This window comes from Oncorhynchus mykiss, chromosome 9 (genome assembly GCF_013265735.2).
Source record: "Oncorhynchus mykiss isolate Arlee chromosome 9, USDA_OmykA_1.1, whole genome shotgun sequence".
NCBI classification, from domain to species: domain Eukaryota; kingdom Metazoa; phylum Chordata; class Actinopteri; order Salmoniformes; family Salmonidae; genus Oncorhynchus; species Oncorhynchus mykiss.
Window position 1 is genome coordinate 32,582,302 of NC_048573.1, and position 17,065 is coordinate 32,599,366.

The following is a 17,065-nucleotide window of genomic DNA, read 5'->3' on the forward strand; positions in this document are numbered from 1 at the left end:
ACCCATTTTATAATAAGGCTGTAAGGTAACAAAATGTGGAAAAAGTCAAGGGGTCTGAATACTTTCCGAAAGCATTGTATACTGGTATTTGGCTCTATTTACAGATTTGAAAATGCTAATTAACATCATAGTAGACATCATGCAAAACTACAAATCCCTGCAAGCTCCTGCACGTCATCTCTAGCTGACACCTTTGCTAATAAGTATTGTGTCAATTTAAAACTTGCACATGACAGTTCACAGAATTGTCTATTTAAAGTAGTGTAGCCAATGTATTAATTACTACATTTAGGGAACATCAGATAGTTCATCCAGAGATTTTTTGCTTTTGCCTAGATTCTGCAGTCTGGTCCAGATCGTCATGGCATTTAAAGTTATTTATGATAACTACATTAGAAGCTAATTCATTTGGGGGGGGGGGGGGGGGTAAATACAGGCAAATATATTGATATTTTACCTTGTCCTAGAGAGATTTACACAGTTATCAAAATGTCACGCCAGGGTAAGTCTACACGAAACACAGCCCTTATTTTAAATGTTTCTAAAATCCCTTATGGGAAAAATGAATGGTGGAAAAACGATTAGAACCATTTCCCTGTTTGACCGCTAGGTTTTATGGGTATTATGACTCATACTGTGGTACACTATAACGAGAGTATCAATGAACATGATTGTGGAAAATGTATAATCACTGCTAGTAGCATTTTAGCTACAGACTGTCATGTGCTAGCTGTTTAGTCTGTGTTTTATGAATGCGCAATAGCATTTAAAGATGCATTTATATCAGGAATTGGAAACTTGTTCTCATTCTGAAAAATAAGCATCATAACCAGGTAGGCAACTTATCTTAACAAATATCTTAACAAAGTGAATGGGCTATGTTGTTCAAACAGTTGGAGAGGACAGGAGGGTGTATTCATAACAGTTCAACTGTTATACCTTGTTAGCAAGCAAATAGATACAAGTTGACGTTAAATATAAAGATTAGCTGGCTACTCACTAGCACGTGGGCTTGTACTTGAGAGATTGTTTATGATATCTGTGTTCATTTTCTATAATGCCTGCTACAAGAAGTGCATTGTGCATGGTTCTGGTTAGATTTGTAACAGAAATTGTATTTTCATAGACAGACTTTAAAGTTAGATCAGTGATTATTGCAAAAAAGCAGGTTAAACTATTTTGATAAAATAACTAAATTATCAGTGGCTCTTATTGTTGTGGAAAGGATATATTTAGCCTAGGTATAATTTGACACGCAGTGTACTGACCTTTAATGTTTTGCATCAAAGCTTATTTAGAGAAAATGTTACATTGTTTCAAATTCATATTGTGAATCGCCCATAAATTTGACCAAATTGTGAAATGATTTTTAGGCGACATCGCCCAGCCCTATTTGTAGGCATCAGATACTCTAGGTTAGGTAACCCAGAATATGACACCATTTTTATTTTGTACCTTGTGTCCTTTTTCATGGGCTTTCTGTATAAGATTGTTGACGTCATCGGCATATGCTGTGGCGGGGTCTGGATGGTCTTGTCTATAGTTGCCTCTGTAGAGGTCAGGGCTCAGAGCCTAGGGGAATGGGGGAAAAGAACACAGTTGGAACATATTTTATAAAAGCACAGCATGTGAAAAACCAACTAAGCAATCAGTCTAAAGAGCAATGAATTTAGGGATGCTTGGATCTAGCATACAGCAGCATAGTGTGCATCATCAAACACTATGAGAATTTTGAGGTAGGCTCAGGAGTGAGAGTAGATTTAATTTCTTCCCGGTACTGGAACTCCTACAGTTGAAGTCGGAAGTTTAGCCAAATACATTTAAACTCAGTTTTTCACAATTCCTGACATTTAATCCCAGTAAAAATTCCCTGTTTTAGGGCAGTTAGGATCACCACTCTATTTTAAGAACGTGAAATGTCAGAATAATAGTAGAGAGAATTATTTATTTCATTCATCACATTCCGAGTGGGTCAGAAGGTTACTTACACTCAATCAGTATTTGGTAGCATTGCCTTTAAATTGTTTAACTTGGGTCAAATGTTTCGGGAAGCCTTCCACAAGCTTCCCACAATAAGTTGGGTGAATGTTGGCCCATTCCTCCTGACAGAGCTGGTGTAACTGAGTCAGGTTTCTTGGCCTCCTTGCTCGCAAATGCTTTTTCAGTTCTGCCCACAAATTTTCTATAGGATTGAGGTCAGTGCTTTGTGATGGTCACTCCAATACCTTGACTTGGTTGTCCTTAAGCCATTTTGCCACAACTTTGGAAGTGTGCTTAGGGTCATTGTCCATTTGGAAGACCCATTTGTGACCAAGCTTTAACTTTCTGACTGATGTCTTGAGATGTTGCTGCAATATATCCACATAATTTTCCTGCGTCATGATGCCATCTATTTTGTGAAGTGCACCAGTCCCTCCTGCAGCAAAGCACCCCCACAACATAATGCTGCCTCCCCCGTGCTTCACGGTTGAAAAGCATTCCCCTTTTTCCTCCCAACATAACGATGGTCATTATAGCCAAACAGTTCTATTTGTGTTTCATCAGACCAGAGGACATTTCTCAAAAAAGTAGGATCTTCGTCCCCATGTGCAGTTGCAAACCGTAGTCTGGCTTTCTTTTTTATGGTGGTTTTGGAGCAGTGGCTTCTTCCTTGCTGAGTGGCCTTTCAGGTTATGTCGATATAGGACTCGTTTTACTGTAGATATAGATACGTTTCTACCAGTTTCCTTTTCCAGCAAGGTCCTTTGCTGTTGTTCTTGGATTGATTTGCACTGTTCCCACCAAAGTATGTTCATTTCTAGGAGACAGAACGCATCTCCTTCCTGAGCGGTATGATGACTGCGTGGTCCCATGGTGTTTACTTGCGTACTTTTGTTTGTACAGATGATCATGGTACCTTCAGGCGTTTGGAAATTGCTCCCAAGGATGAACCAAACTTGTGGAGGTATACACATTTTTTTCTGAGGTCTTGGCTGATTTATTTTAGATTTTCCCATGATGTCAAGCAAAGAGGCACTGAGTCTGAAGCTAGGTCTTGAAATACATCCACAGGTACACCTCCAATTGACTCAAATCATTTCAATTAGCCTATCAGAAGCTTCTAAAGCCATGACATCCTTTTCTGGAATTTTCCAAGCTGTTTAAAGACACAGTCAACGTAGTGTATGTAAACTTCTGACACACTGGAATTGTGATACAGTGAATTATAAGTGAAATAATCTGTCTGTAAACAATTATCTGTCTGAAAAATGACTTGTGTCATGCACAAACTAAATGTCCTAACCGACTTGCCAAAACTATAGTTTGTTAACAAGAAATTTGTGGAGTGGTTGAAAAACAAGTGTTTGTAACCTAAGTGTATGTAAACTTCCGAACTGTATGTGTGCATGTACAGATTTTTTTTTTAAAGACATGTCATTTAACTGTAAAAACGTATAAATTTTAATGTGACATGAACACAACCAGGCATGATGTTTTCATCTGATTGTCAAATAAATCACTTAAAAAAAAGTAGGCTACCTGCGAACATTCACCACTCTAAAATAATTCCACTATCTAAAACAGTTCACTGTGCACCTGCCATTTGCTGAATGGAAAGAGACGTCTATTAAAACACCAAAAAGTGAAATGACATTTGGCGATTGCCATTAGGCACACTTGTAGCCTGAATTGATTGATGCGTCCACTGCTGTCTATGTGCGTCTCGGTTCCGGCCAGTCCTCTCTGTCTTGGCAAAATTGGATTGTTCACGTTGAACCACACTTCATTTTGGAGCGCATACCACCCATTTTCAAGTACATTCTAAAAATGTTAATGTGACTGATAGGTGGTAATGATAAATGATGGCGTAATAGCCTACAGATTTCTTGCCATCTTTGTTTCAATTCTTGTGATATGCTCATGTTTTACCGGTGTGATGTACAGCCACTACTTATTTTGCCGGTAAACCGTACCGGACCGGCTTACTTTCACTCCTGGGTAGGCTATTCAAACATTAGCATGGTTCCAGATCTGTTTGTGCTATGATGTCAACTCCTGACAAATGAGTGACAAGGAGTGACACGTGATGGCTCAAAAAGAACTGAGACCAGGCATGTTACTGTTAAACAAGCAAGCTACAAATTTGAGTTGGTAAGTAATTACATTAGTACAAACTTGAGATACAGTATGTACATATTCTATCTTGCGGTTGAAAATAAGTGATGCTAGATTTTCCGGTTCTCAGTTTAGCGAGACAATTTCTCATATCAACCCACATTAATAATCCATATAAGGTGGTGAGACAGGCTGACGTAGTTCACATAGCATGTAACATTATCGTAGGATATCCTACAACCAGCCACATCAGACTTCATCTATAATATCAAGGTGACAGATCTTAGGAACATACTCTGCCACTTTATCGCTGCATCAAAGAGAAACGGCGCCTTAAAACAGTATGTATCTTATCAGAATAAGAACAGGAACATGACCTGTGGGATTGCTTCCTACTTTACTATGCCTGTTTCACACACTACCCTGTCAAATCCAATGGAGCATGTTGAGTCATGATGTTTTCATTCTGCGGTGGCAGACGGACCGGGATACTTACCACGTGAACAGATTTGCTCTGCTCTGCATTGGCCAACTGGTGAAATTTATAAGGGCTGATGTTAATGAGCGATGACACGTGGCCGTGATAGGCACTGCAAATAGAGGAACATGGAAACACTGATGGTGACAGATGAAATACCAGATTCTCAATGAAATCTAGAGTAAATTCGGTTAATGACGTGTTATAAGTGAACATTGATCATAGAACTCTCTAACACATATGCACATTTAGGGCACACAAAAAAATCACGTTAGCAGAATAATTAACATTTGGACCAGATGGCATATTGTCTAAGACAAATCTGGGTTAGTTAGTGTTTTTACTGCTCTAGAAAGAACAACTTACAAAGAATTTGCAACTGTGCAAAGTATGCAGATGTTATTACTAGAGAGACAACGTTTTAAACTCTGTATTTACACTTCTTCTTTACATTAAGATCAGATCCTGGTTTTAATTTGACCTTCTGTTCTTTTATGTTTTATTCTCCCTATAATATAACAGGTGCAAACTTTTCACTTGTCGCAAACACAAATGCCTACACCCACAGTGTTGACTTACTTGTCCAACGTTATGACGTCTTTGTGGCCTGTGTACTCCCAGGCCAGTCTGAGTGCCAGGTCGTTGGCTTCAGAGCTGAAGTTCAAAGGGTAAAGTTCACTTCAGTTACACAGTCACCACAGAATACACAGACTTGGCCCTGGATATCACAGTTAAGAGTAACACAAGTTTATATTTAACATCCCTGCATAAAGGGATAGAAGGGCCATCTATTGTTGCAAAATATTGGATAACCATACCATCTTCGCATTACAGGGATTTTTCTGCCATTGCAATATTTGGGCGGGCCACCTAAGCATTTTTTACAAACAAAGTTTCTTTTTTTAAATATGATTTTTGATACATTTTTGGGATGGAAATGCGCTTTCAGTGTAAACTAAAACTAGATCAAAAGTATGTAGAAAATATAATAGACCTATATATGTTTTATAATATCATCTTTGAGAACTAACAATCACCAAAATAAAAGCTAGAATTCAAAATTCCCAAAACAATGAATTTAGCAGTTTTGATTTCGTTATTATGCTTGAGCATAAGAACACAGCATTATCCATGGCAAAATGCATAGAATTGCAGGAAATGTGCTTTAAAATTGCAACATGGGTGGTTCAGTGGATAAGAGTCTTGGGTCAGTAATGGAAAGGTTGCTGGTTTGAATCACTGAGCCCACTCTGTGAAAATGTGGTCTGTGCCCTCAAGCAAGGCACTAATTGCTCCTGTAAATTGCTCTGGATAAGAGTGTCTGCTAAATGACCAAATGTTTTTTTTTTACATTTTCTCTCAGCTACATAGATAAATTGTAGAATTGCAGGAAATTGTCTTAAAGGTCCAATGAAGCAGTTTTTTAAATCGTAATATCAAACTTTTATCTCAATATCAAAAAAAATATGCCTTTTTTCAATAAAAATGTCCAAAAACAGCTTCATAGCAAAGAGCAATTTCTCAAGCAAGAATTTAGCTGGGAGTGGTCTGTGTGGGGAGGGGAAAACTGAAAACGAGCTGATCTTGGCTGAGAGATTTAGAACACTCTTTCTTATTGGTTTTTTAACTAATTTACCAACTGGTGATGTCACCAGGCAGGCCAAAACTCAATCCCACCAAAACAGGCTGATTCAAACAGCTCTTACACTAAAAGGGTATTATCATAATTTTCTAAATTTCACAGTATTATTCCAACCTCATAGTATGGACAATTACTGTACATAAAACACAGGAAAATCAAATGGGACATTAAAACATAACAGCTTTAGATGCATATAAACAATATAGATGTAATATAAATCCTAGTTTATATTTACATTGTGGTTTTGTTACAACAAATGACAGATAAAAACATTGTATCATTAGAGCAAAATACTTTTTTGTACAGCTGGGTACTATTAACACTCACATGCATAGTGGTCTTCTGACCATGTTGATGTGTTTAACATAATATTTATACACAAATAGCAGCCTTGTCCACCACAATGTCTAATCTTAAAAACAACTTACAAAATATGCTGTCTGTAATTGATATCACTATGTAGCAATTACATGTGGATATGAGGTAGCAGAGTTCTGGCACTGGTTCTCCATCTAGTACTTCTTGAGATGAATAGGGCCAATTTATACACTTTCAACTATTTTTGCCAAGTCAAAGTCAGTTTGTGAAAGTTTAGCAAGCAAAAAAATATATAATAATTCACTAGGGATATGTGCTTAGATTCATTCAATCAATAAAGCAATAGTTACTGTGTAGAAGTAAAAGAAACTCAACTGGATACCAATGATTCATTCACGTGCTAGTCAAAACTGGAGAAACTGACATTTCCGACTTGCTAACTGGTTGAACATTGTATAACTACAAACAGTTAGCAAACCAGACATGTATGAGTTTCCTAGTTCAGACTAGCACATGAACGCGGCATTATTCAAACATGGTTTTGCCTTGGAGCAAAAAGAGTGTTGTTTAAACTAAAATCAGAAAACATCAAAGTATCAGTTTCAAAGTTTTGATTGCATTAAGGGTATGTTTTATCTTTTACTCTGTACTTTGTTATGAATACAGGTCAAAGGTCTTATTTTTGCAGAATAACAGGTTGTCCAGTCACGTGTAAGGACGCGGTGTCTAGACCAGTTCTGAGAGGTGTCCTAAAAATTGCACGTGTGTGCATTCCAAAGCCCATAGCTGGGACTTGACACTGTTCCAGACCTCATAGAAGATCTGCACTGGTTGGCTTCTCTATCCTTTTCCCTCTCTCTGTGATGTTCAGTCCTGCTGAACTCTGTCTTTCAGTCTGTCTGTATGTCTGTCTCTATCTGCCTGTTTACACACACATGTTACTGTAACTTTGGACAGAGTAACCTTGATTTTTGTAATGGAGAAGCCATATTTCAAAATGCCAGTGAGTGTTTGCAAATTCTACCATCTTTGGCTCAGTGCTTATCTGTTATTGAGCTGAGCTCTTGATGCAAAAAATGGTAATTGTTCACGAGAAGTAGATACAATGTTTGTGTTCACAAACCACCCTCATACTATCATTTTGACTCCAGAGGCATTTTGATATCATGGCTGAATAGTGGTTTATTAAATTGTTCAAATGTTTCATGACTTTGTCAATCAACTTGTTCTTCATTAATCTAAATAATTGTTTAGTGTTTCTGTACCAATATTTTTATTTAATGTAACTAGGCAAGTCAGTTAAGAACAAATACTTGCTTACAATGGCGGTCTACCCCAGCCGGGACAATTCTGCGCTACCCTATGTGACTCCCAATCACAGATGATTGTGATATAGCCTGGAATTGAACCAGGGTCTGTAGTGACACCTCTTGCACTGAGATGCAGTGCCACTCAGGAGCACAATATGGAATTTTTTAAAAGTCCACCTAATTCCGTTTTAGTAATTTGATAGATAGGACCACTGTGCCACTCAGGAGCACAATATGGAATTTTTTAAAAGTCCACCTAATTCCGTTTTAGTAATTTGATAGATAGGACCTTTATTTGAATATAGGTTTCTCTGGAGACATAATACTACGTTATCCATACCACCAGAGGGTGGAGGGGGATCTGTATCAGTGATTTTGACCAGATAGAAAGATCACCTGCAGAGATATACAGTGCCTTCAGAAAGTATTCATATACCTTGACTTATTGTAAATGAGAACTTGTTCTCAACTTGCCTACCTGGTTAAATAAAGGTGAAATAAAATAAATAAAAATAAAAATTCCACAGCTTGAATTTCAAATGTATTAAATAGATTTCCTTTTCCTAACCCATCTACAGACAATACCACATAATGACAAAGTGAAAACATGTTTTTAGAAATTGTTGCCATTATTATTTTCAAAATTCTTCAAGCTCTGTCAAATTGGTTGTTATTCATTTACAACCATTTTCAGGTTGTAGATTTAAGTAAAACCTGTAACTCGGCCACTCTGGAACATTCACTGTCTTCTTGGTAAGCAACTCCAGTGTAGATTTGGCCTTGTGTTTTGGTTATTGTCCTGCTGAAAGGTGAATTCATCTCCCAGTGACTGGTGTAAAGCAGACTGAACCAGGTTTTCCTCTAGGATTCTGCCTGTGCTTAGCTCCATTCCTTTTCTTTTTTATCCTAAACCCCCCCCCCCCCCCCCCCCCCCCAAACCTTAACAAGCACAGCCATAACATGATGCAGCAAACACTATGCTTGAAAATATGAAGAGTAGTACTCAGTGATGTGTTGTGTTGGATTTGCTCTGAACATAACACTTTGTATTCAGGAAATAAAGTTAATTTCTTTGCCACATTTTTTGCTGTTTAACTTTAGTGACTTATTACAAGCAGGAGGCTTCTTTGCGAGGCATTGGAAAATCTCTCTGGTCTTTGTGGTTTAATCTGTGTTTGAAATTAATTGCTCGACTGAGGGACCATACAGATAATTATGTGTGGGGTACAGAGGTGAGGTAGTCATCCAAAAACCCTGTTAAACAATAGTATTGCACACAGAGTGAGTTCATGCAACTTATTATGTGACTTGTTAAGCAAATGTTTACCCCTGAACTTATTTAGGCTTGCCATAATGAAAGGCTTAAATACCTATTGACTTTTAATTTTTAATTAATTTGGAAACATTTGGAAAAACATAGCTTCACTTTGACATTATGGGGTATTATTGTGTGTGACAAAAAAAATGCAATTTAATCTATTTTAAATTCAGGCTGTTACACAACAATTGGAAAAAGGCAAGGGTTGTTAATAGTCTTTTAAAAAATGTATTTAACTAGGCAAGTCAGTTAAGAACAAATTCTTATTTACAATGACTGCCAACACTGGCCCAATTGTGTGCCACCCTGTGGGACTCTCAATCACGGCCGGTTGTGATACAGCCTGGATTCAAACCAGGGTGTCTGTAGTGACACCTCAAGCACTAAGATGCAGTGCCTTAGACCGCTGCGCCACTCGGGAGCACTTTCTGAAGGCACTGTTTAAAAACATTGACTGAAATGACCATGTACATACCCTGAGTTGACAAAGTAGCAAACAGAGAGCTTTTCAGGTAGAGTAGCCTGCAGCCTCTGGGCGTACTGGACAAGGTTATCATGCAGGAAGCGTGAGTTAGTATTCAGTAGTTCCATCTGTTCAGCCCCAGCCTTCACCACCATTGGGTGACTGTGACCCACTGGGGAGTCAAGCACACAACCATAGAATTGGTCTTCAAGTTAATGGCAATCATATAATTGAAATCGCTCAATTTTTTTGGTATCATTCTGCTGGGCTGCAGAAGTGTTGGCTTCCTGATATTAGGTAGTGATGAGGGAAAGGGGTAATACTTTACAAAATGTAATTGTGTTGCTCTTGCATGGAAATACAGTACCAGTCAAAAGTTTGGACATACCTACTCAATCAAGGGCTTTTCTTTATTTTTTACTATTTTCTACATTGTAGAATAGTAGTGAAGACATCAAAACTATTAAATAACACATATAGTATAATGTAGTAAACAAGTATTAAAGAAATCAAAATATATTTTATATTTGAGATTCTTCAAAGTAGCCACCCTTTGCCTTGATGACAGCTTTCCACACTTGGCATTCTCTCAACCAGCTTCATGAGGTAGTCACCTGGAAGGCATTTCAATTAACAGGTGTGCCTTATTAAAAGTTAATTTATGGAATGTCTTTCCTTAATGCGTTTGAGACAATCAGTTGTGTTGTGACAAGGTAGGGTTGGTATATAGAAGATAGCCCTATTTGGTAAAAGAACAAGTCCATATTATAGCACTTGATGGTTTTTGCAACTGCACTTAAAGAAACTTTCATAGTTCTTGACATTTTCATTTTTGTATTGACTGAACCATGTCTTCAAGTAATGATGGACTGTCGTTTCTCTTTGCTTATTTGAACTGTTCTACCTATTTTGATTTCTTTAACACTTTTTTTTGGTTACTACATGATTCCATGTGTTATTTAACAGTTTTGATGTCTTCACTATTATTCTACAATGTAGAAAATAGTACAAATAAAGACAAATCCTGGAATGAGTAGGTGTGTCCAAACTTTTGACTGGTACTGTACATTAATTTCTATTGGGTTTAGTCAGTCAAAAGCTAGCAAACTTAGTATGCAATACACCTGTCAGTTTCTCCATCAGATCCTGTGACCATATCATGTTCTACACTAAAATCATTGCAGTGAGTGTGTGATGTCACTGTCTATGTAAGTGAATAATGTGTTTGTGCCTGCGCTCACCGTGTGCAACGTTGTTGATGCAGTCCAAGTATCGCACACCATTCTCGTCATACATGTACTGGCCTTTGGCCCGCACAATCTTGATGGGATCATGGCTGAAGAACACCTTACATGATGGACTGAAAGAGAACGGAGTCTTAATACATTGATACTGTAGCAATTGGTGGTCATGGTGGTAATCCTGGTTCTTGGTTGCAGGGAAATGTGCACTCACTACCTCCTGTGCCATAAAGGGCAAGGCATCTAGGCATAACTATAAATAAGTGTACTTACATATAGGAGGCAAAGATACTAAAATTGACTTGTCTTAAAAAAAAATAACCTTCTTTATTCGAAATGCAATTCAGTAAAATGAATAAGGTTGGTCTCAAAATAATGCATAGCCAACCACTATCCTTAGGCTTCCCTGTCAGCTTATATAATAAAAGAGCATCATTATCGTTGCACACATAAAGTCACGATAACCTATACCTTTTACGCAAAATATAATTGTTGTGTTGAAAAGAAGGAAACTTTAAAAAGTATCCTATTTCAGTTAGACCACGTTCTTTCACTTCTGGTTTGAGACAAGAGATGACACGTATTTCAAGTTATTGTGTGGCATGTTGGTAACGTTAACTCTCGAATTGAGAAAGGACTCACGTTCTCTGTCAGGCATTGCTTATAGCATACACATTCGATAAAAATTACATTATTTCAATGTTCCCGAAATAGAAAGTCCCTGTGATATAGCTTTATTGTAATTACATTTAAAATACTTTCTTATAGTCTCAGCAAACAGTGCAGAATTTGGAAGACATTTGACTATTAAACACAGTAGCATACAGGCTATAAAAAAAACGATGTCTTACCCAATGTGCTTTTTCCGAAGATCGATGGTCTTCTCCTTAGGAAACATTTCTGCTGTCATCCTGGCGTTCTTTCATTCAGAGAAAATGATCAGTTGTCCCTCATTTATCTCCGTTTTGTCAGTCCAGAAATTGCGTTGCAACGGACCCGCGCAGGCACACGCACGCACACGGATTTGCAGCACAATACTGCCCTCTAGACACATTTTCATTTCTGCTGTGAAAACGGCAACGCAAGGACACTGACCGCAAATCACAGCTGGTGACGCATGATCAGCCTATAACTCATGATAAAGTACTGAATTACTACACGAAACCTATTCGTGCAGTAGTGAATATGAAAAGACATGTAGGGATTGTGTAGTGAATGTGTAGTTGATGCACTACTCAAGATACACAAGTAGAGTTTGGTAGTGTTAATTAGGAAAACAAAAGTTTTAATAAACAGGTAGAGATTTTTACTACTTGATATCGGTAGTAAATAAGTAGTCAAAACATTACAGCTTTACTACACAGGCTTTCAATAGTAATCAGGTAGAGTTTTTAATACTTGATATTGATCATAAATAAGTAGTCACAACACTACAGCCAGATGACATCGGCTTTTCCTGACCTCAGAAGAAGACAAACAGGATTGTTGGTTGCTGTTTGCAGTATGTTCATATTCATATACTTACCCATTCTACTTACCTCTTTTGACCTGTTGCCAAGAAGGCCATCGACATAAGAACACTGATGGCCATCGTCGGTAAGATTAACATTGTTTATCAAATATTTTTCTGTGTTGTATTATGTGCAGTGGCAACCCGTCATTCCGGGCAGAGCCCCACCTGTTTAGCTGTTTTGTATGTTATTTTGTCATTAATACGTGACACATATCAGTTTGCAATTAAAATATATATATATATATATATATAAAAAATAAAGCTGCATAAAAACTTGGTCTCTATTTTGCTTTCTTGAGTAAGGCAGCTCCATAATGCAGGTGTTTCAGCCTAGCTCAGTGGTGGGGCAGCCAGCGGAAAATACACAGAGTAGGGGTTGGTAATGTTCTCTAGTTGCGCCATAATTGGTTCAGTGTTCTGTCACTCATGGGGACACCACGTCGCCACAAAATCTACGGGTAGAGTTAGAAAATTCAAGACCCTTGGATGCTGCCATAGAGTTACATTAGAAGGGCCCATCCAAGAAGGTTCAAGGTCATTGGCCACAGATAAAACAACATCAAATCACATTATATCTACCGTAGCTTTGATTGGACTGATTGTGTCAACATCATACTTTCAAAATCTTAGCTAGCAAGCTAGTGTAACCGATGTGAAATGGCTAGCTAGTTAGCGGTGGTGCGTTTCAATCGGTGACGTCACTCGCTCTGAGACCTGAAGTAGTTGTTCCCCTTGCTCTGCAAGGGCCGTGGCTTTTGTGGTGCGATGGGTAATGATGCTTCGTGGGTGACTGTTATTGATGTGTGCAGAGGGTCCCTGGTTCGAGCCCGGGTAAGTGCGAGGGGACGGACAAAAGTTAAACTGTTACACTAGCAGTCACCATCATGAGTCAAGTCAACAATCTACTGGCAAATCATTTTCAATCCTTGTCATATGAAGAGAAATAAATGAAGAGAAATTATAGATAAAATGCATCGGTGCTCATCGGTCCTTGGACATAAACATTACCCAACAAGTTGGAAATCGCAAATTCAACAGTGAGTGGTTTGGAAGGAAACAGTGACTAACTGCAAGCAATTGCAAAGCAACGCCTGCTATTCAGGGGAGTGTGTGTCTAGTCCAAGTCTGGGTTTAAGGGTCACTTTTCCAAGCTTAAAAGGAAAACTTTCGACATTGGCCATGCTGTCAATCCAGTATCCGTTCTGCCGCGCTCAAAACAACTGGAAACTCGGAACTGGAAAATCTCAGACTTCAGTGAGTTCAAGACAATTGGGAACTCTGGAAAAAAAAGAGCTCCGACTGGGAGAATACGTTTTGAATGGTTATCCAACTCGGAATTGCAAGTCGGGAACTCGGGCCTCTTTCTAGAGCGCCGACCTGAAGATCACATCATCATGATTCGACCTTGTTTTTTTCCAACTTCCCAGTTGTCTTGAAAGCACTATAAATCCAGAGAATGCCAGACTTTGATGACAAAATTTGCCCACGAACGATCGCCGCGCCACCTTCCTGTTTAAGTGAGCACAGCACAACAAGGTGAGTCCAAAAATGTTTTGTATGCTGCTGCATAAATTATGTAATATGCCAGGGAGATATGTATACTGTAGCTAAGAAAGTAATATTAAGCGTATGTTGTGTTAGCTGTTAGTAGCACATGTGCCTCACTCACCCTAATAATTTGGTCCCTTTTCCCTTTATAACTTAGCCTACTGTTCTGCCTTGGTGGTGCACATGTATCCTATAGCCTGTTTTAGAGAAATGTCATAATCGAATATTGTAAGAGCTTTCATTGTCACCTTTATTTATCATACGGTTCTGACTTGGTGTACATGGAGAATACTTTAAGTATGGTCCATGTTCTGAATTCTGTCGCTGTACATTTCAAAAGTGCTGAACAAATAGTTATATTGACTATGGCCGTCCTAGCTCGCTCACTAATGTCTTGATCAAAATTACGGATTGCCTCTTATCTGCTCGTCATCCCTTCATGCCATAGTTTGTACATCTCAATTGTAAGTAGAAACCGCATGTTTTTAAGCAAATCAGCAATTTCAACAGTTTTTATACGACAGTAAATGAGGCTGAATGAACTGTTTGGCAGCCAGACAAGGCTCCGCTGATAGCCAGGTGGAGCAGTGGTAACGTGTTGAGACTGCTGTTGGAACTCTGCTGTTGACAAAACGTTGTTTTATTTATTTAACCAATATTTAACTAGGCTAGTCATTTTAGAACAAATTCTTATTCACAATGACGGCCTACCCCGGCCGATGCTGGGCCAATTGTGCACCGCCCTATGGGACTCCCAATCACGGCCGGTTGTGATACAGCCTAGAATCAAACCAGGCTCGGTTTTGACACCTCTAGCACTGAGATGTAGTGTCTTAGACCGCTGCGCCACTCGGGAGCCCAAACAGTTTGTGGGCACCGTTTGTGGGCACAGTTTGTAACCATTATCGTGTAATTCATGTATTATTTAGTGTTGTGTTGTGTAGTGGCTTTGCTGGTTTGCCCCACCAATATTTACGTGCTAAAATTGCCACGGCTTATGTGACCTCTGTTAGCAGATGACTGATAATGGCTTATGAGATTGTCTCTTGTGCTTGTGGAAATGTGGCTGCAACAAAACAGAGGATCTGAATATAGTTAAGTCAACGCTAAATGAAGACAAGGCCTCAAAGGGATTAACAAAAAAAGTGTAAATATGTAATTTAATATGTATTTAATGACATTTAAAAAAAAATTATGTTTGTATTATCTTATTTATTGTTTGATGATATAACTACAGTTAGAAACTTGATGAAATAACATGTGCACTAGTCTAGGAGTGACACAGTAGTGAAACAAGATGTCAATAGTCATTTGAATAGGCAAACAGTAGTACATATGCCAGTTTTCAATAGTAATTCAAAAGGGTTTATGTAGGTAATGAAAAAGGATCAGGAGCAGTCAGTAGTGATCAGTATTGAAACAACACTACACACAAATGGCAGTAGTAATTCAGTAGGACTGAGTAGGCATACAGCAGTAATGTAGGCATACGTAGTAATTCTAGTGAACATGTAGGAATTGTGTAGGTATGTGTAGGTTAAGTAGTACAGTATATACCCAAAAGCTCAGTAGTTACACAGTAATCATTAAGGGAGAATTATGTTCTGATTTGAATAGGAAATATGTAGTTCACCAGTCCCGTATGGTAACAAACACTGACACGGTAGACAAACACCCACAACCCAAACGTGAAACCAGGCTACCTAAGTATGATTCTCAATCAGGGACAATGATTGACAGCTGCCTCTGATTGAGAACCATACGAGGCCGAACACAGAAATCCCATATTATAGAAAAACGAACATAGGCAACCCACCCAACTCACGCCCTGACCATACTAAAACAAAGACATAACAAAGGAACTAAGGTCAGAACGTGACAGTACCCCCCCCCCCCCCCCCCCCCCCCCCCCCCCCAAAGGTACGGACTCCGGCCGCAAAACCTAAACCTGTAGGGGAGGGTCTGGGTGGATGTCTACTCCACCATAGTCTTTGTCCGCCTCCTCAACCGCCTCCGTGGCCTCTTTCGAGCGGCGACCCTCTCCGCCGACCTCAGACTGGGGACCCTAGCAATGGGCCCCGAATGAACGGGAGATTCCAGCAGCGCCGGACAGGCGGGAGACTCCGGCAGCGCCGGACAGGCGGGGGGCTTCCACCGGAGGGCTGGTGCGTGGAGGTGGCACCGGATAGACCGGACCGTGAAGGCGCACTGGAGCTCTTGAGCACCGAGCCTGCCCAACCTTACCTGGTTGAATGCTCCCCGTAGCCAGGCCAGTGTGGCGAGGTGGAATAGCCTGCACTGGGCTGTGCTGGCGAACCGGGGACACCATGCGTAAGGCTGGTGCCATGTACACCGGCCCGAGGAGACGCACTGGAGACCAGATGCGCTGAGCCGGCTTCATGGCACCTGGCTCGATGCCCACTCTAGCCCGGCCTATACGAGGCGCTGCAATGTACCGCACCTGGCTAAGCACGCGTACTAGGGACACCGTGTGCTCCACCGCATAACACGGTGCCTGCCTGGGCCCTCTCGCTCTCCGGTAAGCACAGGAAGTTGGCGCAGGTCTCCTACCTGACTTCGCCACACTCCCTGTGTACACACCCCGTGTGCCCCTCCCAAGGGGATGTGCAGCGTGGTAAGTGTCCATAATGTTTAATCAAACACAACAGAACACTGGAACAAAACAATAAACGTGAATAAACGAAACAGTTCCGTGTGGTAACAAACACTGACACGGAAGACAAACACCCACAACCCAAAAGTGAAACAAGGCTACCTAAGTATGATTCTCAATCGGGGACAACGATTGACAGCTGCCTCTGATTGAGAACCGTACTAGGCCAAACACAGAAATCCCAAATTATAGAAAAACGAACATTGACAACCCACCCAACTCACGCCCTGACCATACTAAAACAAAGACATAACAAAGGAACTAAGGTCAGAACGTGACACTAGTAATTTTTCATGAGGGATTGGCACTCATAATAATCAAAACTCTAAAATTGTGATAGTGTAGGCCTCTGAAACAACAACAGTGGTCAAATTTAATAACGTACAAGAAGAGCTGTTGAAGCCCTAATATTCAGAGAATTGTCAGGAGTGACTTAAAAGGACTGTACATTAAGACTTTAAAAGG

At 39.6% G+C, this 17,065-nt stretch overlaps 1 protein-coding gene across 1 annotated transcript in view; it reads right to left on the reverse strand.

Annotated features, from left to right (window-relative positions):
- etnppl (ethanolamine-phosphate phospho-lyase) overlaps positions 1 to 12,023 on the reverse strand; it is a 38,966-nt gene extending 26,943 nt beyond the window's left edge. Inside the window, exons 1-6 of the mRNA XM_021615425.2 lie at positions 11,717 to 12,023; positions 10,866 to 10,984; positions 9,637 to 9,796; positions 5,153 to 5,227; positions 4,592 to 4,685; positions 1,456 to 1,572 (exon numbers count right to left, since the gene is read on the reverse strand). Coding sequence (XP_021471100.1) covers positions 1,456 to 1,572; positions 4,592 to 4,685; positions 5,153 to 5,227; positions 9,637 to 9,796; positions 10,866 to 10,984; positions 11,717 to 11,775 — 624 coding nt within the window. The 5' untranslated portion in view covers positions 11,776 to 12,023. The remainder of the gene's footprint in view (positions 1 to 1,455; positions 1,573 to 4,591; positions 4,686 to 5,152; positions 5,228 to 9,636; positions 9,797 to 10,865; positions 10,985 to 11,716) is intronic.
- Between the last annotated feature and the right edge of the window lie 5,042 nt (positions 12,024 to 17,065).